A 26,597-nucleotide genomic window follows, 5' to 3' on the forward strand; every position below is an offset into this window, starting at 1 on the left:
AGAGAGAGAGAGAGAGAGAGAGAGAGAGAGAGAGAGAGAGAGAGAGAGAAAACGCGACCGCATGACATGGCACAAACAACTTTCAAGAATTCAAGAGTGGGTTCTCTCCTTTTACCACCGCATGGGTGTCCTGGGAATTGAACCCAGGTTGCCAGCCTGGTGACAGTATCTTTACTCAATGAACCTCTATCCACCTGTTTTGAATCCTTTTTTTTTTTTTTTTTAAGATTTGTATTTATTTTATGTGAGTACATCATCACTCACTTCAGACCAGAAGAGGGCATCAGATCCCATTACAGATGGTTGTGAGCCACCATGTGGTTGCTGAGAATTGAACTCAGGACCTCTGGAAGAGCAGCCAGTGCTCCTAACCGCTGAGCCATCTCTCCAGCCCATTTTGAATCTTAACTGTGCTCAAGAAAATAGCAAAAAGCCAGGCGGTGGTGGCACACGCTTGTAATCCCAGCACTTGGGAGGCAGAGGCAGGCGGATTTCTGAGTTCGAGGCCAGCCTGGTCTACAGAGTGAGTTCCAGGACAGCCAGGGCTACATAGAGAAACCCTGCCTCGAAAAAAACCAAAAACAAAAAAAGAAAATAGCAAAAATGACACATTACTGTCATTAAGAACTACAATTTTGAGCTAGGCATGGTGGCACATGCCTGTAATCACTTGGGAAATAGACAGGAGGTGAGGAGTTCAAGGCCATTCTCAGCCTCTTACTGAGTCAGGGACCAGCCTGGACTACGTGAGCATCACCTCTCCTCTAAAAGAATATGCACTCCACAGTTCCCACTGTACCATACAGGAAGTACAAAAGGGAACAGTTCAACTGTGCATCTTTCCAGGGCTTTGTTGTAGCTTCATACCTCCTGGGGCTGCATTCCCCCTCTCCCACCCCCCAGCAAAAGCACATGAATCAAATGCACTTTGCAGGCCAAACCCGCTCTTCCCTGCCACCCAATCTAACCATGATTCCCCAGCTTTGGGTAACACTCTAAACTCCATGTTCTCTGAGTATCCCTATCCCTGACACCCACGTGACAGAGGCTGGCAGGACAGCATCTTCCAGGCCAGGTTGTGGAGGTCATAGAATCTTCAAATATTGACATTAGGAGAGCCTTTGAGCGAAACCCGGAACTCTGAAAGACCTGGGGGAAACTCCTGGGGTCGACACCTGTCACCAGACAAGTTTTGCTCTCCCTGGGATGAGATCTATTGCAGTGGTCTGTGCTGAGACTTGGACACATGTCTTATAAGCAATAAGACAGAGTGAGTGAGGGTGGAGACCCCTACACCAGGGCATGGCCAAGGGACACAGCAAGCAGAGATCATCACATAGAACTCCAGGGTCAACGGAGGCGAGGTCAGATGGCCTGGGCTGGGCCTTGAAGGCTGTAACTCAAGGCTTGTTTCTGGATGGGAAGCCAGTGTCCCAGAGCCTTACTCTCCTGTAAATAACATGATGTCCCTAGGGCAGCCTCAGAGCCTCACCTTTTACTGTGTAGATCTTCACCCTGCCCTACCTAAAGAGTGTTCTCATCCAACAGCCAGAAGTCAGAGACTGCACTGTGTACCTTGAGTTCCCAAAGGCTCTAGCCAAGCTGCCTCTGAGGCTGGCGGCTTCTTTGTGACATCCTGTCCCTGGTAAGCCAGCTGATGAGAAACCCCAAGAGCAGCAAAGAGGCGGACAGAGGGTGGTCTACATCACTTTGTCCTTTTCTACTTTATTACTTCAAATTAACAACCACAATAAAGCTCAAAAAAGTCCAATATTTACACAGGAAAAAAGTACAAAATTCCCCCCAAAGTTCTTCAGTAATTTTTTTTCAGTTTTTTTAAATTACAAAGTAATAAAAAGTTTTGCTCTTTAATTAAAAAAAAAGAAAGGGAAAAAGAGGTAAATAAATTAGGAAATACACACACCGAGAAAACAAACAAAAATAAAATAAAATAACAAAAAACCAGGTGTTAACCAGGAAGGGAAAATTCAACACTTAGCCCTGACCCAGGGTCCTACTCTGGAGTCAGGCCTGGGAAGACGGGTGACCACAGGTGACTCTCAGGACCAGGGAACTAACTGGTAACTCAGAGCCGATGCCATCTGGGAGCAGACTCCAAGAACTTGCCTAAGATCAGGAATGGAAGATGGGGGGCTGCCACACACTGGCATCTGGGGACAGGTGGTGGCAAGGACTCTATGCCCTGAGGGATGTGGAGGTCACTGCCCACCCCACCTTGACTTTAGGGGGAGAACAGAAACTTGGCCAGGCAGGCGTGGCAGGCTACCTGCAGCTCTGAAAAATACAAGCCTCTCTCTCTCTCTCTCTCTCTCTCTCTCTCTCTCTCTCTCTCACACACACACACACACACACACACACATATACACACACACACACAGACTCACAAAACATCATGGCCACCATCTCACTGCACCCTCAAGATCTCTGTGGAGAGGTGACAGGTGTGTGTGGTAGGGACCAGGATGCTCAGGGAGAGGATTCTGGGAAAGCCCAATACAGCGCTGGCCACTGTCATCACCCAAGGGCTGATGGCGTGTGTCATCCAAGGGTCGATGAAATCTCCTGGGATGTGTTTTTGACTGGCCAAACCACTCCCTGATGCGAGCTCTTCAGGCACCTTCGATGGCAGCCCAGCACGTGGTGGCCGGTGGTGAGAACAGGTGGCTGGAGTGTCACCAGAGGAGTGTTGGCAGCCTTCGGGTTGGGAGCAGTGGGCAAGGCAAGGGGACAAGAATCCTCAGTGCTAAGGACGTCTTGTCTTTTTGCCATTGGCAAAATAAATCAAAGAAACAAAATCCACTGTCGACTTTGTGCTGGGTTGTGGTTTTTGTGGTTTGTTTTTTTTTTCTTTTGTGTTCATGTGAGCGGTTCTTTCTTTCTGTCCTTTCTCTTATTTGTTTTTATTTTTTTTAAAAGAAAATGCAGTGAAGACACTAGGAGGGAAGGAAAGACAATGGTCAGGTGCCTGGCTGCCTCAGTTTATCTAGTCAATGCGCTCCTCTGCCCTGTGGGCTGAGCCCTGGCCGGCTGAACGATCATCCCAACCCCGTCTGTCTGAATGGATTAGCCATTTGTGGGACAATGTCTGCAGTGTGAAGCTGTATCCCTTAACGGGTGGGACACTGCCTGCTGACATCCACTTTCTGCTGGGAGCTCTGGTCCCCAGTAAATACTACCAGAAGAGCCTGTGAGCCCTTTCCCAAACCAGGCTACTGGTACTGCCTCCCAAGCCTCAGCCGGCCACGGGCAGCCACGGGCAGTCACTCCGAACTCGCCTTGGCCAAGGGCCTTCTGCATTCTGGTTCCTTTTTGCCTTTGCACAAATCATCTTACATAACAGCCAAAAGGAGGAGGCAGGCTAAAGCCCTGGAAACCCACATGTAGCCAAGAGCCTGGCCTCTCCTAGGGACCAAGAGGACACTAGAACCAAGGACAGAAAAAGGGTTTAATTCCCCAAAATGTCCCTGTGTACAAACTCAGGACTGCTTGTGAGAAACCATAGCCTGGATGGCAAGTTCTAACACTTAAAGCTTCCTTGAAGAGACGGGAAAGGGGAAGGGGAGGTTCCTGCTTCCATGTCTTGTTCCCCTCCTCCCAGGGCCCTCAGTAGACACCGGCACTCACCTAAGCAAACACTGGTCTGTGGTTGCTCTCCTCATTTCCCAAGATGGTCAAATGGCACGCTTGTCTTCAAGAGGGGGACAGAGAAATAGGGGGGAGTCTCAAGATGAGTCCTTAAGAAGGTGACCACAGTGATTCCCCAAATCTCTCCCCCTGGAGCTCCACCCATCACAGCAGGCTGCTCAGTCTGAGGGCAGGCTGTGTGATCTCAAGAGTTTGAGGCTGCCCCTGGCTCTATAGCTGGAACTCTCCTTGGAGCCAAGGATGGCTCAATCCAGGTCTGGAGCCACAGAAGTTCATCTCCCACAGGCATCTCCCTTTGCCTCTTTCCCTACATTCTGAGTCTAAATATGGCCACTAGGTGGGATTACCAGACAGGACCGCCCCTCCTCCCCCACCCCTTACTGTCATCAGTGCTGATGAGAACCGCTGAGAGTCGTCCACCCAGGCTGCCTCCTGGCAGTGAGTGCTATGGCCTACTGGGCTGTTATTTCTTTGAGCCTCAGTTTCTCACTTTCCTCAACACAAGAGGGCTAATTAGCTCCAGGGTGAACAGAGACAGGGGAGGAAAGGTGCCAAAGGTGAGACCAACACCGAGAATATCTAAGTCCGCTATGCCCAGAGATGCTCAGAAGAGCTGACTCACCTGTGAGGCTGCGATTCGGGAGACCTCTTGCCGCCCGGTGAGGTCTGAGGACGAGACATTGGCAGGCGCACCTCTGTGGAGCCTCATGCTCACCTTCCTCTCTCGGTCGGCACGTGAGATCGCTCTGGGAGAAGTATTGCCTGGAGGGAGGGGAGGGGAGCCACCTTCAGTATGGGCATAGGCAGCCCCCTAACTCTCAGAGGCCCAGCCCAAGGCTTAAGGCCGCTACTGACCAGCTTGTTGGATGCGGGAGGCTGGGGTGGAAGCCACAGGCTCTGCTGCACTTCGGAGTCGGTTGGCGGTAGCCCCTGTAGGTGGGCCAGGGGGCAGGGCTCTGGTCGCGGACCCTCGCAACTGCCCCATCCTCTCTTCTCGTTCGTGCTCTCGTCTCTCCCGGTCTACATCCTCCGGATTCCTGGCTGCACCCTACAGGAACACAAGATGAGACAGATTCCAGTCAGCTCAGGGAGGACGATACATTGTAACCCAGAACCCTAACAGTGCAGAGCAGGAGGGAGAGGCGCCTGGACAGCTCAAGGAAACCAGCTCAACTCCCTCCCCAGACCAAAGACAGCCAGAAGTTACCCTCAACCACAGTCTACAAACACCAAGCCACCTAATGCCCAGGAGAGGGAGGTGCCATGGCAGAGAAGCAGAGAGCTCAGCCTGTCCCGGCTGTTAGCTCCAGGAAGACCAGGGGTAACTCTTGGCTCTTCCAACCTGGCCCCCTCTGTTCTTAACTAAGCAGGAAGGGCATTCAGAGGCCCAACTAGCTGACAGACAGGCCATAACCAGAGAAGAAAGAGTAGATTCAAATTCCGATGAAGGTAGAGCCAGCACTGTCCCGAGGTCCCCTGGGGCCCAATCACAAGGCCACCTTCCCCGGGCTCCCAGATCTGGCCATTACTCCTATTATGGAGTGACAGCCAGGGGACCTAAGGGACCCCATTAATGCTGCTGCCTGGAAGCCCAGGGGCAAAGGAAGATGCTTAGGTGTTCCACAGAGAAAAGAGGTCCTCAGATAAAGCTGGAGAAGGTAGATAGGTGCCTTGAGCCCCCCAGGGGCCTGTCCTCTAAGTTGCCGCCCCAAGTCCAAGAGGAAGGAAGAAAGGACCAGAAAGAGATGCAGCATGGGAGCAGCGCCTGGCTGAGTTACCTAGCTGGTCCTGGGGCCGTCCACAGGGAAGGGCAGGGGGCTGGTGGAAGGGGGGCCGCATCTGTGGAGAGAGCTGCAGGCTGAGTAGGGAGCCGGCCATGGGCCGTGGGGTAGTGTGGGCTCTGCCAACCTCATCTTTCCAAGCCCTGCTGCTCTGGAAAATGGGGAGGGGGTGGCTTGATCCAGAATGATCCCAGAGTCTTACGGGAAGGAGCCAAGCCAGGCAGGTACATCCTCACTCACCCCATTGCCAGCACTTTTAACTCCTGTCTGGGGCCCCCTCTGAGGTGAAACGCTGACAGGTTTTATTCTTATTTGGCCTGGCCAGAGTCTTGTGACCTGCCCAGAGTTACAAAACTCATACAGATCTGGGGATAAACCTAGTCCTACCACTGAGTCCTAATCTGTCCCTCAAAAGGACACTGTTCAGATACCGTATCCTAGACATCCCTCTCAGAAGCCAGGGTTCAAGACTGCCGGTGTTCCACCTCACTTGCTGCCCAGGATCAGCTGAACTACAGTCCAATCAGAAACAAGGGCTGCTGTGTTCACTGTGCCTCCTGTGGTAGCAATGGGAAGCGGAGGCTGGATGAGGCTAAGCTTAGAGCTTCACTTAGGGGTGCAGAGGTCACCCTGCTGTCCGTAGATGCTTCAAGCTTGGCACAGCAGTAGCCAGGTGGATGCCTGGGAGGTCTCAGCAAGTCCAGTAGGCTCAGGACAGATCTGGCCCCACAAGCATCTACCCAACGTGATAGATGCCTCAAGAAACGCACGCCAGAGAGTGTTCACAGCCTTTATTTGCCCACAAGAAAACACAGAAGTCAGTGCCAAAGTCACACAAGTGTCTGGCTCCATCTTACAGACAGACCCCAGTCCTCGGCTATGTGAAGTCTCCTCCTGACTAGAATCATGGTTATGTTCTCAGAGAGAAGCATCTGGGGATTCCAGTCCCCTGGGGTGGGACAGCGGAGGTCATTCCAAGGTCAAGTGGATCCGTGCGGTCTGTTGCTCAGGGAGTCCTGTCTGCAGAGTACAGCTGACAGACTGTTTACTGCAGGGCAGGTGGGAAGGCCCGGTCTCGGGGGTGATGGTTGTTTCTGCTGTGTGTTCCACAGATGGTCCTGGCAATGAAGCTGGCCACGAGGTGACAGGGTCACACAAGGCAGAGGCAAAGGCTGTCCAGCTTTGAACTCTAGAGTCTACTTCCTCCAAGGAGACTCCAGGGAGGGGATCACAGTACTAGAGACTGGGCCGGGAGGGTGGATCTGGCCTAGTTTGAGATTTTGTCAACTGGTCATTCACACAAGGGGCACTGTGAAGGAAGCATGTCCCGCAGCTGTCCATAGGACCTCCCGGAGGACAAATGTTCCCATCTGTCATGCGGGATGTAGCAGCCACTTGTCCTTTCTTAGTGGAATCTGGTGACTGACTAAGGAGCTGGCATCCATTTCCAATGATTTTACTGAATGAAAGTCAGCACTGTGTGGCCAGGGGCTATGACAGAGGGATGCCCAGGCCTAGAGAATACAAAGTCTATCCTTTGAGCATCACCGAGAAAGGTCAAACCCATCTCCAAATTAGACTTGGGTAATTTTCTGTAGCACATGTCTGGTGCCCCAGGTCTTGAACATCCAGTAAGAACTAGCTGCACGACCAGGCCCTAGGCCAACATGCTCTGAGCTGGAAGGAGCCTCACTGCCCACCTTTCACTCCAGTCCCAGAGATAAAAGGCACAAGTTTGTCCTCGAAGTCCCCAGCCTGTGAGACTTCCTTAGAGAACAGGCCCAGGCCACCGTTCGGACCCAAAGAGAAGAGCCCGAAATCATTGTACCATCTTGGTGTCCAGAAGACAAGGCCTATCTGTGTTCGTTCTTAACACTGGATGGAGCGGGCCAAGGGCCGCTCTGTGAAAAGAGAGGTACACGTGGATGAAGAGAAGGAAGGGTTTTAATGAGCTCAGAATCAATACATAGGCCGATACTGGGGTCTAGACGGAGCAGGGTCCTTGATGTGCCACCAACCCCTCCCAGGCAGTCGCTATTCCTTCTTCAGGCTTGTCCTAGCCCTCAGGCAGCTGGTTTACTCTCGAGAATCCCATGCAGGGCTTTCTGTCATACTCTTTCCACCGGACAGCCACCTCTTTGGAACAGGGTGTCACCCTGCAATCCCGTAGGATGCTTTCCTCAAGCTTCGCAGAGATGGCTGCGACACCCTGGTGGTGTCAGAACTGGGGCCCTGGAGTCCAGACCACAGGCCAGTATCTTTGAGGGGGCAGCTGCTCCACCTCCTCCACCGGCCTATCTGGGGGTCCTTGGGTGCCCAGGGGCGCCGGGCACCTGGAAAGGACAGAGAGAGCACAGCTGAGGCTAAGCCTTCATGCTTGCTGGCTAAGTCACACATCTACGAAGGGCCAGGCCTTGGAAGATCCTTACCAGTAAGTGGGTGAGCATGTGGGCCCAGCGCAAGGCCATGGGCGGGGACAGGGCGACATAAGAGCTTCGTTGTCTCGGGGCTGAGCCTGGCTCGAGGAAGCCCCCTTTTCCAGAAGAGACGTGAAACAAGACATACAATTTGACGGATTCCAGAGCTTGAGGCACGATTGATGAACGCTTCTCCCTACCTCCCCACCCTAGGACCCTTAGAAGAGGGACACAGAACAACTGCCTAGTAAGACCCAGGGTCCTATAACCAGGAACAAAGAAGCCACTCTGACGGGGTCCAGGCTGGCCAGGGAGGCCTCGGAAAGGGCCACCATCTGGGATACGCACAAGAGGAACAGGAGAATACAGACAGCTATCAGGGCTGCAGAGGGTCCAGCCAGGGCCATCCATTCGACACAGGTACACAAGAGGGACTGGAGGCTATGCCAGGTCCTTTCCCACCTGGCAGGAGGTGGTGCCTTCCCAGGGCCCTGCCCCCCACGGCGACATGCCCTGTCTATGCTGAGGTGGCTGGAGACGAGGGGGTCTGGGACCCCTGTGACGTCACTCACACTGACCAGCTCATACCTCCCGTTTAATGGGAGCCCCGCCCCCCACCAGGTCACTCTGGCCTTATGAGTCAGGGCCTGCCCTGTCCAGTCCCCCAAGCCCGCCTTGGCCTGCCGGTGACTCACGAATTTGAGCATGTTCCAGTCGAAGACGTAGTCGTAGGAGAAACCCTGCCGGTGAAAGAGATTGCGGAAGAGCTGGCGCAGGTAGGAGTAGTCAGGCTTGTCATCGAACCGCAGGGAGCGGCAGAAGTTGAGGTATGTTGAGAACTCGGCTGGTGGGTCACAAGGACAGAAGAGGCTGCTGTGAGGGACACTCTCCTGGCAACCTCAGCAGCCACCACTGTCCCAGGTACCCACTACCCTGCAAAGGTATCAATCTAAGAAGGGCAGGATGAGAACTGAACACAGTCCGGCCACTGTCAAGCAGAGGTGCTCGCCACCTGTCTGACCAAGCACTCTGGGGTCACAGCCACCAGGACAACAACGGCCGTAAACGCAAAGGCTATTCAAAAAACCCTGACGGGTCCAGAGCCCCATCACGACCTGAGCCAAAACACAGCTTCCACTTCCTCAAACCATACAGGCCGAGAGCGGACTTCCAGGATGAGGAGGAGATGGGGCTAGGGACACCTGGTATGTTAGAGCTGTGTGTAGGGGTTCAGTTTATCTAGCTCCTAGGCAGAGAGATCCCAGTGAGAGACTGTCATAAACACTCTGGGGTCAAGATGGGGGGGGGGAGGGGAAGGGGGTAACACCATCTAGGCACAGGCCCGGTCTTGCCCTTAGAAGGAAATGTCATCCCCATCGGCTACTCACAGGGGTAGCCTTTGCAGAGGACCTCGATCGGCGTTGACATCTTCTTCTCGCTGATTCGCTCGTACTTCTGGCGCTTGGTAGCGGCTTTGAGGCCCTGCCAGGGCAGGGAGCCCAGGTTGAAGTACATGAGCACGTAGCCCAGGCTCTCCAGGTCATCTCGACGGCTTTGCTCTGCACAGGTCAGGAGGTCAACAGGCCAGTCAGGCTGCGCTTCTCACTACGCACCCCGCCCTCCCCCTCCTCAGTGCCCACTGGCTCCTGGACACCCTGTTATAACTAGCGCCCACCCGCTTCCTCCTCCGGATTGCCTCAGGCAGAACTTTCTCACGTCTGTTCCAGCCAGTTTTTCCAGCCCAGGTGCTATTTCACTCAACAACTGTGTGTGGGCATCGCCGCCCCCTTGCCTGGCCTGTCTCATGCTTAGTTAGGGATCACACGATAGATAGCTGGAGACATGGCTGGAGTCAAAACCAGCTCCCAGAATTCATTAAGCTGAATGCACTGAAAGGGCCACGTTAAATCCCCAGACTTGCATTTCCCAGACATATAAGTGAGACACACTGCCACCCACTCAAGGAGACGGCCAGCAGACAAAATATACCACTCTACTTATGAAGGGGTCCACAGGAAAGAAGTCCAGGCCTGGGCCAGAAAGAGTGGAGAATCTTCTCAATGAGGTTCTCCAGAAGAGTCCCTGGGGTCTTGAACCCAGGTAGGGACATAGGCCCATCCTGGCCAGTGGCCACAGCACGTTGGCTCGGGCTCAGTTCACTCACCGATGCCCAGGTGGGTGTTGATAGAGGCGTAGCGGGCAGTGCCGGTCAGGTTCTTGTTTTCCCGGTAGGGGATATGCTGGTGTGTGCGGGCATCGCGGTACTTCTTGGCCAAGCCGAAGTCAATGATGTACACCAGGTTGCCCTTCTTGCCCAGGCCCATGAGGAAGTTGTCAGGCTTCACATCCCGGTGGATGAAGTTCTTGGAGTGGATGTACTCGATCCGGCTGATCTGAAGGAGGTAAGGACACAGCAGGTCACTCAACACAGAGGTGGCAAATGTCCACGTGGCCTGCTCTGGCCAGGAAGAAAGACCTAGTCTCAGTATAAAGGGGCGTTCTCAGAGATGGCTGATGGCTGGGCTTTCCCAAGCAATGAGGACGGACTTCAAAGGAGTTCACAAAAGATGGTTCAGACAGACAGCAAAGAGTAAGACCAAGAAAGGCAACTGGGTCCTAAGAACCCCTGTCTGGCTTGACCATCACAGAACTCAGACAGCCACTTGGTGGGTGTGGTAAGAGACGGGGAACAGGTTAGGGCTCATCACTATCACCCGGTTTCCAAATGCCACCAAAAGTCAGGCAGCCACTCAGCTTCATGACATTTTTTTCTTATTATTATTAGTGAGCGGTCCTCCACATATTCAAGGCCAGTGTGAGGAACAGAGTGGAACCCTGTCGAAGACAGAGAATTTTTTTTAAAGCTCAAATTAATAATCATGCATGTGACATAGCTTCTGGCCTCATGTCTTGGCATGGCTAGAAAATCTCAAGGAGAATTTTGGGTCTCTCCTGTGAGAATCTGACCGTTCTCTGTATGAATGTATGTGTGTGAAAAATTCACGAGGGCGATACACCAAGATCTAAACCTGCGGCAAGAGCTGCACCTTCCACAGCAGGTACGAGATTCTAAGACTCGTAATTATTTGTGTTCATATCTACCTGTGGACATGGGTGCCATGGTATGTGTATGAAGTAAGTCAGTTCTCTCCTTCTACCACAGGAGTCCCGGGGATCAATCTCAGGCCATTAGGCCTGGCAAGAAGCGGTCTCACCACTGATCCATCCTGTCAGCCCTACAACTTTGTATAGGTTTTGCATATGTGTGTTCAGGTTTGCATGTCTGTGTAAGTGTGGGTGATTTTTTTTTTAACAGCACTGCTGATTGAAGGCAGAGCCTCTTGAGGACCAGGTGAGTGTTCCATCACTGAGTTACATCCCAGCTCTGGTTTTATCTTTGAGATAGAGTCTTAACTATGCATCACAGGCTGGCTCCAAACTCCTGGCAAGCCTCCAGCCCCAGCCTCCTGAGCACTGGAATCACTGACATCAGCTACTACGACCTAGTTCTGAATTTGGATTTCTTTGTTGTTGATTTTTTTTTTTTTTTTTTTTTAAGATAGGGTCTTACACTGTACTCCAGTCTGGCCTTGAGCTTACTGTAATTCTCCTGCCTGAGTTTCCTGAGTGCTGGAAATATAGGCCTGAGCCACCACATTCAGATTCTGGTTTTATCTTTTTCTTTTCCTTTTTTAAGTGAACCAAGTCCATTAAAAAGAAGTTTTAGGGAACTGGAGAGATGGCTCAGCAGTTAAGACCACATGTTTCTCTTCCAGACGACCTGAAGTTCAGTTCCCAGCACCCATCCCCGGTAGCTGACAACTGTAACTGTTGCTCCAGGAGATCTGACACCTCTAGCCTTAAGAAGCATCAGCACACACACACACACACACACACACACACACACACACACTTATACATAGTTACATCCCCCCCCCCCTTTTGGCCTTTCAATACAAGGTTTTTCTGTGTAGTTCTAGCTATCCTGGAAGGATGGTCTCAGAGATCCACCTGACTTTGTTGCCCAAGGGCTGGGATTAAAAGTGTGAACCACCACACCCATTTTTAAAAAAAAATAAAGTGAGAAAAACTGAAGAAGACACCCAGTGTCAAACTTTGTACCCTATCCCTCCATATGCAAGCACTCTCCTGTATACATGAGAACGTACACACATAGGCACATACAGCCACACACATGCACCAAAGAAGCTATTTTAACACAAATTTAAGCAGGATTCTAACAGAAATAGGGAGGCCCAGGGAAAGGGGGTGCTCTGGCTAGCTTTATAGCAGCTTGACACAAGCTAAAGTCATCTGAGAGGAGGGAGCCTCAACTGAGAAAATGCTTTCATAAGATCAGGCTATAGGGAGCCCTGTAGGGCATTCTCTTAATTAATGATTCAATGGGGAAGGGCCTGGGCCATTGTGTGTGCAGCCATCCCTGGGCTCATGTCCTGGGTTCTATAAAAAAGGCAGCTAAGCAAGCCATGAAGAGCAAGCCAGTAGGCAGCACCCCTCCATGGCCTCTGTGGCAGCTCCTCCAGGTTCCTGATCTGTCTTCCTTTGATGAACAGGGATGGAAGGGAAATAAACCCTCTCCTCCCCAGGGTTGCTTTTGGTCATGGTGTTTCCTCACAGCACCAGTAATCCTAACCAAGACTCCAGTGGACACACAAAGAGTGGGCGTAAACTCCCCGAGGGAGAGTGGCCTGCTTTTGCCTTTCTGAGAAAGCTTTCCTCTGTGCACTATCAAGGGGCGTAGGATCTGACACCTGCTCTGGCCCAGGCATCCAAGCCAATCCCCATGATGGCCCAGGTGGCTGAAGCTCAGGGGACTCAGTCATTCCCCTTGGGTCAGGCAGTGATAACCGTGAGGGGCTGCAAGCTGCCAGCTTACCAGGAGGGTGACTCGCCAGGTAAGGTAGTTTAAATGAGCAATGTCTTCCTACGGCTTAGACACTTAAACACTGGGTTTCTAATGGGTGACACTGTTTGGAGAGTTATGGAGAGGGGCAGCCTTGGCGGAGGAAGTCTGTGAGGGGGAGGTGGCTTTGAGAATTGAATACCTCCCCCAACTTCCAGCTTACACATGCCTGTGGTTTGATATGACCTCTGCTTCCTGCCCCTCCACCAGACCTTCCCCACCATTATGGGCTCTCTCTCTGGAACCCTAAGCCCAAAGCAATGCCTTCCTCCATAAGTTGCTTCTGGTCCCATGTTTATTACAGTAAGAGAAAAGAGAAAACCCAGGAATCTAGATGTTAAAGAGGCACCCTCTGGGTTCCACAATGGGTCGCCAGTGTCTCCTGGTCCCTGGAACAGGCCTGACCTCAGGAGGTAGGACTTGGGGTTGGTATACAAGGCCCAGCACCATCATGGTTGAGAGACCAGTGGTTCACAGAGCCAGAGAGTCACCTGAACAATGCGAGAGGTGGGGACTCACCATCTGGTCGGCCAGCAACAGCACCGTCTTGAGGCTAAACTTCCGGGAGCAGAAGTTGAAGAGGTCCTCCAGGCTGGGCCCCAGCAGCTCCATGACCATCACGTTATAGTCTCCCTCAGCCCCGCACCACTTGATGGACGGGATCCCCACTGGGCCCGGGAGAGAGATCCGGTCAGCGGTGGTCACGCCCACACATGTCCTCTGTGTCATCTCCACCAGGACCACCAGCTTCCCCCCTACACCCCCACCCTACCCCAGCCTCGGGCTCCCTCCCCTCCTTCAGCACCCCTGCATCCCGGCCTCACCTCCCCCCTGCATCATCTTGTAGAACTTGCTCTCGATGTGGAGCTGAGGGTGCTTCGTCTTCACACACTCGAGCTTGATGGCTACCTCCTCACCAGAGGCAATGTTGGCACCTGCCCACGTCAGAGGAGGGAAAGGGCCAGCATTAATCTCAAGGGACCGCGGGGTGCCTCCCCGTTCACCATTTGAGGCTGCTGTAACTCAGGCCCGAGGCTGTCTGGGGACCAGTCACACTCCATGAGACTGAAAAGAAGCCGGGGTTGGCAGTCGCAGAGGAACCAGGAGTGTGTGGGTGGGCACTCCAGAGGCTCCCCGCTCAACCTATAGGAATGATATGGGAGGGGAGGAGATGACACGCCCTGCGCTGCTTAGAGGCCACAGGTCAGGTGCACCCAGACAGACTGACACCTGTGGGGGTTGAGGGATGGAGGATGACGCACAGAACTTAATCCTAGAGACTGGCAGGTCAGTGGGTGTTGGCTCTGAAAGGTCACAGAGAAGAGGGGTCAGGGGCCCAGCGGGAACTGTAGGGGGGCCAGGAATACCCCACGACAACTCACTCCCATCCGGTTCTTAACCTCATTGCATACAGGGGAAACAGGCTTGGCCAAGGCCACAAGGCCCCATGGAGAAACGGAACGTGGACCCAGTTCTCTGGGCTTCTGAGTCTGGGCGTGAGGGACCTGTCTGCATCTCTGCTTTCCCCCACCTGCTCCTGGTTTCTCACAGCTGGAAGCAAGATGCTCTAACCAGGAAATGATACACTCTATGGCTGAGCTCTCAGCCTGGGGCTGTGGCTCCAGAAGTCACACCAACAACCTGGACATGGTGCTCACACCTGCAGTCCCGCCATGGAGGGGGCTGAACCAAGAGAACTTCCTGAGTTCAAGGTCAGCTAGGTTTACACATGAATTTCAGGCCAGCCTGGGCTACAGAGTGATTTCTAGCCTAGGCTATAGAGCTTGACACTGTTTGGAAGGGAGGGAGAGGATGGGTCAGAAGTAGATTTTTGGATTTATTTTTTTTATGATTTATTTATTATTTTCATTTATCACAGTGTTAAGTGTTCTGCCTGCTTGTTCCTGTGTGTGAAGGTGTCAGATATCCTGGAACTGAAGTCACAGACAGGTGTGAGCTGCTGTGTGGGTGTTGGGAATCGAACCCTGGTCCTTTGGAAGAATAGCCAGTGCTCTTATAACTGCTGAGCCATTGTAGAAGTGGAGACCTGTAGCTACTAGTGGCTATGTGGGGGAGAAGACAGGGTCAGGGAGGAGAGGGATGAAAGGCAAGACAGAGGCTGGAAGCAGGTCCCTGCAACAGGCAGGGAGCCAGAGGCAGTAGCTGCTCTTGGAAGTGATGGAAGTCTGAGACTTAGCGGAAGACAATGCTGCAGTAAGGGCCACACAACTGGACATCTGCAGATTTCTTACCATGTAGCCCAGGCTGGCCCAGAACTTGCTAACTTCCTGTCTCAGATGGAGATAACTGGACTCCACTCATATGTCACGACACACATGTGCCCACCCACTTGCATACAAAATAAATTAAAATGTAAAAACCAACCAACCAATCCTCTAAACACCTATGTTAAAATTTTCCCACAGAGAGAGAGGGATGGTGGGGGAGGGTATAAGGGTGTCTGTGTGGTGTGGTGTGTTCGAGTGTGTGCATATGTGTGTGTGTGTGTGTGTGTAGTGAGTGTGGCAGGGTGGGGGAGGGGAGGTATTCCTCAAGGAAATGGCAAGCTGGCTCAGAAGGTAAAGGTGATTGCTGCCAAGCCTGATGACCTCAGTTCAATCCCCAGAACCTATGCAGAAGGAGAGAACTACCTCAAAAAGTTGTTCCTGACCTCTACACACACACAAGCATACACACATACTAATAAAGATAAGAGGAACATGTCAAAGGTTCCCTCTCCTTCAAAAACATTCCGAACCCCTTCACGCCAGCCAAAGCACAAGAAATAAGGCAGAAAGAAAACCACACAATTCTTATCACAGGCTAACAGCTAGTGAACAGGAAAGACCCGCCAGGAAACAGGATGAATGAAGGACGTGAGCTGACAGTACCCACTGGGAGAGAGCAGCATCCTCCAGACACAAAAGACAGACCCTAAAGATGGTTTTGCCGAGGAGCACAGCCACAAGTCCCACACTGCCTACGTTCCTCACAGGCCTGGCTAAGGCCACTGGGCTCTCCTCCCTGCACGGCCAGCGGGTGACTTTCCATGGCCCAGCTGTGATCGACATTTCTTAATTTTTTTTAAAAGATTTTAATTTTTCCCAGGTGTGGCGGTACACACCTCCAACCCCAGAGAGGCGGGCAGATCTCTATCGAGCTTGATCTGGTCCACTTAGCAAGTTCCAGGCCAGCCAAGGACACGTACGGAGTCTTTGTCTCAAAAGAGGAAACTTTTTTATTATATGTATGTGTTGGGGGGGGGGCATATGGATTTGATCACAGGTGTCACAGAAGCCAGAGAGTCACAATGGATTTCCCCGAGTCACAGGCAGGGTGAGCCACCTACCGCAGGTGCTGGGAACCAAGAGCCAAACTCAGGTCCTCGGCAAAAGCCGTCTTCTTTTTTATTTATTTTTGTTGTTGATTTTCTTTTGTACAGACACAGTTTCTCTGTGCAGCCCTGGCTGTTCTGGAACTCTCTGTAGACCAGGCTAGCCTCAAACTCAGAGATCCAACTGCTGGGCTTAAAGACACGCAGCACAACCACCTAGCACTTTTTTTTAAAAGCAGGGCCTCACTACGTAGCCTGCCCGACCTGGAACTCAGAGATTCACCTACCTCTGCCATCTCTCCAGCCCCACTCCCCAGCAGCCCAAGGCTGTCCACTGTAGAGTGTTCGCAGTAAGCGAAAGCCTGGGAGCCACCCACATGTCCATCATTCAGGACTTTCGAAATAAAGACTAGCTGACCGGTAACAGAGCACAATGGTGCGGGAGGGGGAGCTCGCTCGGTGTAGCAGTGGAAGATCTCCAAGACACAGGAAGCGAAAACGAGAAAGCACAGACCCGTACTTTGTGCTCTTTCAGACGGGGAAGCGTCTGCTGCAGCCGCATGGAGAACAGGAACCGACTAGGGAGGCACTTCGGGGACATGGCACACCTTATCACGAGCCGCTTTTTACTGGCCTGCTCTTGTTGAAGCGTCACATGTAAACTAGGAGACAGTCATGGGCACTGTGGAACTGTTTATTGTTTAGATCTCCGTGGGGTTGTACAACCCAGCTCACAGACAATCTGAGAAGCGTCCACCTCAGCCTCAAAGGCCCACGCCCTTCAGTAATCATCCCCTTCCTCCCCCTACCCGCTAGTGACCACAACTACTTTCTGCTGTGGTCTTGCCTTGTCTGGACATTTCAATGAAATAAAAGCACTTGTCATGACCTTCTGTGTTCTTTCACTTAACTTTTGCATGTGTGCTTTGCTTTCTGAGCTACACAGAAGAAAATCAGATTAGATGACTAAATCCAGGGAACAACTGGGGACTGGTTTGCAAACAACTTTAAAAATTTCAAAGTCTGTCAGGCAATAATGGTGCACGCCTTTAATCCCAGCACTTGGGAGGCAGAGGCAGGTGGATTTCTGAGTTTGAGGCCAGCCTGGTCTATAGAGTGAGTTCTAGAACAGCCAGGGCTATACAGAGAAACCCTGTCTCAGAAAAAAAAAATTGTTAGTTATTGTTATTATTATTATATTACTATTAGTGTGCGTGTGTGTGTGTGTGTGTACATGCCAGAGGTGTTGGAAGTTTTCCTCAACCACTCTCTGCCTTATTTTTTTGGGACAGAGGCTGGAGAGATGGCTCAGCTGTTAAGAGCGCTTGCTGCTCTTCCAGAGGACCCTGGTTTGGTTCCCAGTGCCCATGTGGCAGCTCACACCCATCGGCAACCCCAGCTCCAGAGGAACCAACACAAGCACAGCACACACGGGGTGTGTGACACACGAGCAGCCAAAACATCCCAACACACAAAATAAAGAGTAGATCTTTGGAGACAGGGTCTCTCGCTGAACTTGGAGCTTATCCAGTCAGCACACTGGCTGGTCAGCAGGCCCAGGAATCCTCCTGTCTCTGCCTCTGCATCCCCAGTCTGGGATTGCAAGTTTGAGCCACCAAGCCCAGCTTTTTTTTAAAAGCTGAGTGTGAGCAGGGCACAGACTTGCCCAGGCGCTCAGGCTTGTGGGCAAGAATGTCATTTTCTTCCCAGCTCCCTGTTAAGTCCTTTTGACACATTAACAACCATCATTCCACAGAGCACAGCTTTCTGGGGGCTCATAGAATATGGCATGAAAAGGGACCTGGGGTGACCTGGAGTCATGTGGTACCCCGTCTTGCCGTGGGCATCAAAAGCAGGAGAATCCAGCTGATGTGAGTGTGATACTTGTAATCCCAGCACTTGGGAGGCTGAGACTGGAGGATGCTGAGTTTGAAGCCAATCTGGCTGTATACCATGAGCCTTTTTGCTATACAGCCAAGCTATTGGATCCAGGGTCATGATCTTGCTACCTCCTGGCCATGGGACAATGACATCATCATCAACATTCTCCTCCTCATCATCATCATCATCATCGTGTATGTATATGTGTGTGTGCACTTATGAATACATCTATACAGAAGCCAGAGTTGATCCTGGGCGTTTTCCCCAATCCCTCTCCATTAGGGATGCCCCTGATCTACTTCTGAGCCCAGGTACCTGCTGCAAACTGCTAGTTGAACTTAGCTTCCAAAGCTGTTCATGACAGAGGAGCTCAGCAGAACCCCGGCACACAGTAAGCAGTCCACTGTGATAGCCAACGGGTGACCCACCCCAGCCAGAGATAGAATGAAGTGAGGTGGTAAGGGGTAAGAACTGCCTGCCTGGGAGTGACGGAAGGAGGAGAACACAGAGCTCTGGTGAAGGAGCATTTCTCTAGAGAAAAGGCTGCTTGCTGAGATCCTGTGACACACCGGGGTCACAGAACAGCAAAGGCGGGAAGGGTGCCGCTGAGGGGTTTGGTGCAGTGGGTACCAGGGGCAGCCGGAGAGGGGAGTGGCAGAGGTAGGCAGGGTGAGGGCTGAGACCTGAGGGCTAAGGTAAGATCCCACTCACCCAGCCGAGGGGCCCAACCAGTACCAGCATGAGGTGAGGTGAGTTCTCAGTCTCCACAATCCTGACATTTCTAGTTCAACAACTCTTTCTGAACTGTCCAGGGTTTGGCAACATCCTTGGTTTCTACCCACTAGACGCCATGATCGCACCCAGCCACCTCAAGTTGTCATAACCAGAAATGTCTTCAGAACATGCCAAATGCCCTCCAAGAGACAAAAGTCATCCCTCGCTAAGAATAGACAGTGTATAAGAAAGGGATGGAGGGGACTTGCAGAGTAAAGGAAAGTCTGGGTGGCCACAGCAGTGTGCCATGCCCAGGCAGAGTGCAGAGATGACCCCTAGGGTCACTGATGACTCGGTAGACAGGGACAGCAGAGGTGGGGCTCTTCATCCCTTTGAACTCTGAGGCCACATGGCCAGGGCTACTGCAGTCTCTATTTGACACAGGGAAAACCCAATGCATCAAAGGTCAGATGACCATATGCCACACAACTTCCCAAGCCAGCAGCCTGGGACCTAAGTGATTAGGCAAAGCCTTCTGACCCCCAGACAAGGGCCACTGCTCCCTCCCCCACCCACTGCCACATGGACAGGCCTTTGGCAGTCTGATTCCTATCGGGAGGCAGCCAGGCTTTTCTCTGTCTTCCCTTAATCCTGCCAACCACTAAGAAAAGGTTCCGTGAGGCTAAGTGGCTGGCCTAGGCCAGACAGAATTGGCTGGAGCAGGGCCAGGATTTCAACCGTCTTCCTCCATTCCAGTTCCCAAGCACACTGTTCGTATAAGTTGCAGGCTGCACTGGGTCTGCCAGGGCCGTCCTGAAGCTCTGTCCACCTTCCATGGGGGTGACAGAAAGCAGGGCAACCAGAGGCAAAATGGCAGGTGTGGGTGCCTTGCTGAGGGACTTGGACGCCAGAAGAAACGACCTGTTTCCTGCCCCACAGTTTGCCCACTGCACCAAAATGGAGGAGCTGATTGGTCCCCAAAACAATCTTGGACATAGAGAAAGAGTGAGCCTGGTTGGCTCTGGATGGACTAGAAACCTGGAGAGAAGCTACAGGGAGAGAGGGAGGGGTGAATGGCCCCTTTAGCTAGCTATGACCACCTATGCAGATACAGACTCGGGGAGGGGTGTGGTGAGTACCACCCCAGCACCAACAACTTTGACACCCATATCGAGAGGCTGAAGTCTGTGCGTGGAACACACCTTCAATCCTAGAACAGGGAGGCAGATACAGCTGGATCTCTGACTTCAAGGCCATCCTGGTTGATATAGTGAGTTCCAGGCCAGCTAGGACCACTCAGTGAGACCCCGTCTCCAACAAACCAAAGATCATCTCTATAGCCACCCGTTCCCTACCCCTTGCAGGGCTGAAGCTCAGAGGCTCGTTTTAACAGATCTACAGCGCTCCCGCTGGATGCTCAATCAACCTTAGACCCTAAAGGGAGGGAGACAGACAGACAGGAAGGTGGGCTGAGGGGCTCACAACCACTTCACAAGGCTCTCATCCCAAGACTTCCTCGAGGTCAATCCTGGAAAGCTCAATGTGCAAGCCTAGCCTGGCCCCACCTGTAGAGGCCATCTGGAGTCAGGCCCTGGCCCAATACCATGATGAGAATGTGGCCGGCACTTGGAACAAAGCGTGCCAGCAAGGCCAGTCAAAGAGGGACCTTCCGTCACCACTGTCCCCACAAAGGCAAGGGGTTCATCCATTGCAGCCCTGTTTCTCAATACTGTCTCTGATAAGGAAGTCAAGGCTGGCAGGGAACCAGAGCTTACTGCCAGCAGAAGGAAAGAAAGACCCAGGGTCAATTCATTCCAGAGCTGACACAAACAGAAGTAAATCTGGACCTGGGTGTTAGCATCATCGAGACGACACCACAGATAAACAGGAAGTCCTCCCCCCAGGGAGGCAGACCTCAGGAACGGGGGACACTGGCCTTTCTGAGTGACCTTGGGCTGTGCCTCTCCATCCGCAAGCTTTCATATTCCCTCTGCAGAAGAGGGGCCCCACAGGGTATTCTTTAGTAGCAAGTAACTGACTGTGTCACATGCTCGCACACATGTGCGCGTGCACACACACAACACAGGTTCCTCACACTTATACCAGTCTCAGAGAAAGGGACAGCCCAGGTTGCGCATTAAATGGGGAACACTGAGAAGCAGAAACTGGCCCACCCAGTTCCCCAATCCCTGCTCTCTCCTTTCCTACTACACAGAGGTTTACACAGGCTATTTCGCTCCTTTTCCTCCCTCTTTGCTTCTCAGGCCTTCACTGGATATCCACTGTGGACGGACCACACTCTGGGCACTGGGGTGGGGCTGGGGAGCAGACCCAAGCTTACACCAGCTCCTTCTGAAAGGAATGACAGGACCCAGAAACACCTTGATTTCTCATTACTCATTCTTCAAACAGTTATCTCACTACTTTACAATGACTTGACACTTAAACTCCTGGGGTCGAGCCATCTTCCTGCCTCAGCCTCCGGAGCAGCTGTGCCTACAGGCACACACACTCCATACCCCAAAGAGAAACATCGAGCTGTTTACAGCGTACAGGGATCCACCTGACGCCAGGCACAAAACTACTGCATGGCTGTTGCATCTGTGCCCTGCAACAGTGCTTGGTCATCTGGGGACACAGATGGGGGACACTGAGGTCCCAGGGCAGCTGTCCAGGTTAAGATCTAGAATCCAGGGATGTCTGTCTCCCATTCTCTTTTCTGCCTTTGCACTCTGTGGGGCTGTGGTGCCCAGGCCGCCCCAGCTGGTTTTCTGGAGCAATCCTTGGCAGTTATCTTAGCCTTCTGCCATCAGAAGAAAGGGACAGCCTGGGTCACACAGGATATGGGGAGCACTGAGAACCAGAAACTGGGGTTGCCTTGAGAGTGACAATGTTCAGAAAGAGGCCTGTGGGTAAAAGCTAAGAAGGCCTCTGCATCCCCTGCCCACTACCCTGAGGCTTGCTGGACGGCAGAATTCATACTTGAAGTGGACAGGGACTTGGAGCACCAAGGAAAAGAAACCCTTGACCAAACTGATTAATGACTACAGTGTCCTGATATGTCCCTTTTCTCTGCCCAGGACAGAATGATTCATCTTCGTTCTCTAAGGAGGAAAACAAGAGGCAGCTGGGCCCTACTCCTGAGGGCACAGGGCAGCACCAAGGATGACCTAGGAGGCTTGCCACCACACTAGCAACTCCAAGACTCCCAACTCCATCTGTGCAGTTACTAAGCAAACTCTCCCTTCCAGGCCAACAACACTCAAAATGGCACATGGCGGGGCCAGAAAGGCACTCGAGGGGGATGGGGGCTCGTTTCTCCCTTACTAGAGGCTGAGATGCCAGCAATCTGCTTAAAATGACATCAGAGCAAACTCGGATTTTCAAAAGGCAGCACACATCCAGGGACAGGGAGCTCCCAGAGGGATGAGATCCTCCCTCTGTCATTCCAAAAGAGGCCCAGGCTGCATTCCAGAAAGCCACATCTAAGGGAGAAGCCTGGACTTCCTGGGAGCGTCCCCAGGGGGTCCAGGATAGCCAAAGCATTTTCTATCTATCAGTATCCTTCTGCCAGGGCCCAAGGGGTGGGGGTGCCAACCCAGCCAGGGCTTTCCCATGCCCCACGGAGACCCAGGTCAGCAGCAGCTGGAAGTCTGCTAAATATATCTCCCTCTGCTCTTGCAGCCTACTGAGGCCCTGCCTGCCCAGCTGTGAAAGACATCCCCAGACCACCTGAGCTTCCTTCTGGATCTGGGCTGACCCTGAAGGCTTATAGACCATGCCACACGACCAGAGCAAAGTCCTGCTCCCAGATCCCAGGTCCTCTCTTCCTCCTCATCCCAGAGCTATCCCAAGGCCCATAGCTGGAGGCCCAGTTACTTACCCAGGTAGATGTCTCCAAAGGATCCACTGCCAATCTTGCGGCCCAGGCGATACTTATTTCCCACACGCAGCTCCATGCTTCAACCTTGCTGTGGGAGAAGCACAAACAGGTCATAGACAGGACCTCCAGCACCAAAGGGCCTGGACCCTTCCTCCACCGGAGGCTGCCAGTCTCCTTCCTCCCACTGTCTGGGAAGCAATCTGGCTTCACTTTGCTCAAGGGCAGCCAGGTGTCAGGTAGTCCTCATGCCCACACACCTGGGCAAGGCCGAGGCAGGTTTAGAACAAGTTTCACTTAGTTCAGAAAAGACAGGCTCTGAGCCAAGGCCTAGGAAGAGAACGCCAAGCAGACCCTCCAGCGTGAGCCTCCTCAGAGGAAGGCTGGCCTACAATGGGCTAAGGCCCTAAGTCAAGGACAAAGGGTTAACAGGGAAGAGCCAGGAGTGCCATGACATGGGTCTTGTGCTCGGCCGTGAATCTCCACCAACCCTAACAGGTGAAAGGTCAAAAGTCTCTCCCAAATGCTTTTTCTACATACACTCTAGAGACACTTAAAATACCCTAGGGATGTCCTGGACCCCAGAAATAGGAACGGGATCCACGGAAGTAGACCGTTCTGAAAACTTATAGCCTGTCAGCAAGTTCCAATCTCCAGGATAAAAGGAAGAGCCCCACAGAGCTCCTTGGCACTAAGGGACCCCTGAGGCCACCTCTATCCCTGCCTCTGGACTGCTAGGCTCATACAAAGCTAAGCTGGCCGCTTCTGGCAGGCCCCACATGAGAGGATCTGATCCTCACTCAGAAAGGGAAGGCAAGGTACCTCACAATGCCTCCCAGGCTCTACTCAGGCCGTAGAGAACCATTTCTCAGGCCTTTATGCACACACATCTTTGGGTAGACTCTCAGGTAGGCATCCTTGAAGACTAGGAGGAAGGGTTTCCAGAGATGGTCTGGTCCCTGTGGGGCTCAGCTGAATAGCCTGCTCCTTCCTCAGATGAGGTAGAGGCCTCGAGACCATGGATAACAAGGATTGGACGACCACAGCAGGGACCCCTCTGTACTGGCCTGGTAGAGGCTCTGGGTACCTGTGTCCAGGCCAGCAAAAAAGAAGACTCAATGAATGGAGGCGGTTTGGGCTGCCGGGGGGTGGGGGGAGCAGGGAACAGTAAACTATGAGACAGGGAGACAGGGTCCTTGACACATCTGCTTGGTTACACATGAGCTAGTGTGAGCAAACATAAGGGTGCTCCTTTTGCAGATGAGAACCCAAGCCTGGAGTGGGCTTGCTACCATCCCCACAGCACCCAGCAGCAAGCCAGTGACAGAAATCTCACCTAGGACCAAACAGGGGTCCGGCTGGCCCACCTGGTGGCCTCCTACCCAGAACTTATTTCACTCCAGGCTTGAGAAGTAAAACCGAAGGTGAGGCGGTGACTAGCTTGCTTGCCCGGGCGCAGGGGGTGCTGTCCCTCCCCTGTGCTAAGCCTGCCCCCAGCTGCCAGGCCTGGAAAGAAGCTGGGAGAGAATCGCTAGGGCTCCTTGGTCAGCCCAAGAGCCAAGAGACCAAGCCAGCAGAGACACCCTAGCCTAGTACTAGCTCCCAGAGAGCCACCACAGTCCTGCCACCAGCCACAAGGAAGTGGCTGCCACTGGGTGCCAGCCAAACGCTGGGCTCTACATCATGGGTCTTTGCCCACATGGCTGGCCTGGCCCAGCTGAGTTGCCCTGGTTGCCAACAGCAGTACTGCATATCTGCAGAAAACCCACCAGCCTGGCACCACAGGTTCATACATGGTCCAGCTTGCTAAGTGCACATGCCAAGGGGAAGATGGGAGTAGAGGCTCACACTTACAATCTCTACCGGAAAGGGGGGAGGCTGGCTGTGTACTCACAAACAACCCCCCCCCCCAAAGCCAGGTTTCCACTAACGCCAACTCAGAGACCATACATGGCATCTGGGAAAGCCACAGGTTAGGAAAGGAACATAAATACACTGCATCCTATATTACATAAATACCCACGCCAGGTTATATAAATACCAGTGCCCTCTGTCTGGGAGCCTTACATAAATACACTGCACATGACCCCCAAGCCCCTCTCCACTCTGCACAAAAGGGGAGAGCTACAACCATCAACCCTGCAGGACCCCGCCAATGCCAGGGTCTCCCCACCCTGGAGACCAGAGCCCTGGAGGGAGTCTAGTCTGCCCCAGCCCTACTCCACTTAAAAGCCCCTCACCCAAGGAAATTGACTTCGGGGTGGGGGCTTCATCAGGGAATCAGAATGGCTTTCCAATTCTTCACTCTGTCCCTTTACGGGAGGGGTGGGGGAGGGGAATAAACAAAGTTTAAAAAAAAAAAGGTGGCCATGAGGAGTCAAGACTTCTCAGCTGGTTAGAAAAATTACAACTACAACCAGCTGGGCAGGGCACATGGGCAGTCCCGTGTCACACGCACACACACACCACCCACCTTCTGCAGGGCCAAGACCCTGGTCAATGAATCAGTGGAATAAAAACTGAAGGAATACCCTAAACCTAAGAAAGGCATCCCAAACGCAAGTATTCATTGGAAATGCACCCCTTTCTCTCTCTCCAGACCCCCTTTCCAGGGGGAGGTTATGCTAAGAAATATGTGGGAAAACTCTGGACAAAGTAGGGGGAGGGGGTGGCCTAAGTCGCAGCCCTGCCTCTGAGGCGCCCAGGCACCCAGCTTCAGAAGCTGGAAGCACAAGGCTGTCTCGCACACCGCAATGAGAATCCAAGCGATAAATAACCCCCTCCCTTCTTCTCGCCACAAAGGAAAACAAAGCCGGTGGCCCGGGTGACCACGCACCCCATCACTTAGGACCCCCGCGCGCTCCCACCCTACGCGAGAACGGCCTCGGTGACCCGGAGCCCAGGGCACAGAGGAGGGGCCGCGGCCGGCCCGGAATCCGAGCGCCCCTGGGACCCCAGCCAGGCCCTTGCCGCAGGTCCCCTGCCCCAACCCGGGGCCGCCTCGGTGCACCCGGCGGCCTGCGAAGCACCCGTCCCCTCCGCGTCCCCGGCCGCGCCTTTGTCCTCACGGGCGGCGCCCCCAGCCCTGCGCGGACGCGCGTGTCCGCCCCGCGCTCGCGCAAAAAGAAAACACAAAGAGGCGGAGGGAACCCCGCTTCCCCGGCCCCCGATGCTCACCGCGCCGGGGCGGCCCGCCGGGGCGGATGCCAGAGGATTCGCCGGGCCGCGGGCGCGCCAGCCTCTCCCCGGCCCGCTGCGCTGCGCTCGGCCCGGCCGGGCTCAGGCTCCGCGCTCCGCCGCCTCCCGCCGCCCGCCCCCCCCGCCGGCTCGCGCGCTCCCTGGCCGCGCGCGCGTCCCCGCGGTTCCCATTGAGCCCCGGGCCCGCCCGCTGATGTCATCCCCCGCCCGTCGCCGCCGCCCCGGAGGATTTAAAGGGCCCGCAGCCCCCGGGAGCGTCCTCTGACGCTGCCACCCTGGGTGAAGGGACACACAAAACTAAGATTTCCTATACTCCAGCCTTCTTGCCCTATCTCCAACCAAAGCTGAGGGGTTCCCCGAGAGAATCAGCTGAGACTCCTGGCACTGCAAAAGAGATTTAGGGCTCGGTGCCCTGAAGGCTGTAGAGTGCACTGGCCAGGCACTTTGGGGCTAGGGACAGAGAGGTGTGGACAAGGACCAAGGATGTAGCCAGAGAAAACTCCAGGCAGACGCTTTTCTTTGCTCTGTCCTCTCAGCCGCTCAGCTTCACTGTGACAGTCCCTCAGATCCCAATGTAGTTTCACCCATTGAGCCCCCTGCCCCCCACCAAGAATTCACAAGTTCTTGAGTAAGGGGCTCAGAGTTGCTCATTCAACCAAGTCATTCCCCCAGACAAGGCCTGGGTTTCCTTAACTGCCAATGAGGAAGAAGGACCATAGCCTTCCCAGGTCACGGGAGAGTTAATGAAGGCTTCCCACCAGCTTCCAGCACAGCCATTAGGTCCCAGCACAAGGCTATTAAA

General features: G+C 53.3%; 1 protein-coding gene across 4 annotated transcripts; it reads right to left on the reverse strand.

Moving 5' to 3' along the window:
- Nucleotides 1-2,434: 2,434 nt before the first annotated feature.
- LOC114640845 (casein kinase I) lies at nucleotides 2,435-25,818 on the reverse strand. 4 transcript variants are annotated; one of them, XM_028789905.1, is made up of 12 exons: nucleotides 25,775-25,818; nucleotides 22,601-22,688; nucleotides 13,613-13,723; nucleotides 13,308-13,456; nucleotides 10,029-10,257; nucleotides 9,253-9,423; nucleotides 8,560-8,708; nucleotides 5,445-5,505; nucleotides 4,522-4,714; nucleotides 4,289-4,428; nucleotides 3,646-3,709; nucleotides 2,435-2,954 (listed from the first exon to the last, which is right to left on the reverse strand). In XM_028789905.1, the coding sequence occupies exons 2-11, from the start codon at nucleotides 22,674-22,676 to the stop codon at nucleotides 3,693-3,695; spliced, it is 1,296 nt and encodes a 431-aa protein (XP_028645738.1). In that variant the 5' UTR covers nucleotides 22,677-22,688; nucleotides 25,775-25,818; the 3' UTR covers nucleotides 2,435-2,954; nucleotides 3,646-3,692. The 4 variants fall into 4 exon arrangements, with proteins under 4 accessions (XP_028645738.1, XP_028645741.1, XP_028645739.1 ...); XM_028789908.1 differs by lacking the exon at nucleotides 5,445-5,505; XM_028789906.1 differs by lacking the exon at nucleotides 25,775-25,818 and having other exon boundaries at nucleotides 22,601-22,781.
- Between the last annotated feature and the right edge of the window lie 779 nt (nucleotides 25,819-26,597).

The sequence above is a fragment of the Grammomys surdaster genome, unplaced genomic scaffold (assembly GCF_004785775.1).
Source record: "Grammomys surdaster isolate TR1022 unplaced genomic scaffold, NIH_TR_1.0 125852, whole genome shotgun sequence".
NCBI lineage: Eukaryota > Metazoa > Chordata > Mammalia > Rodentia > Muridae > Grammomys > Grammomys surdaster.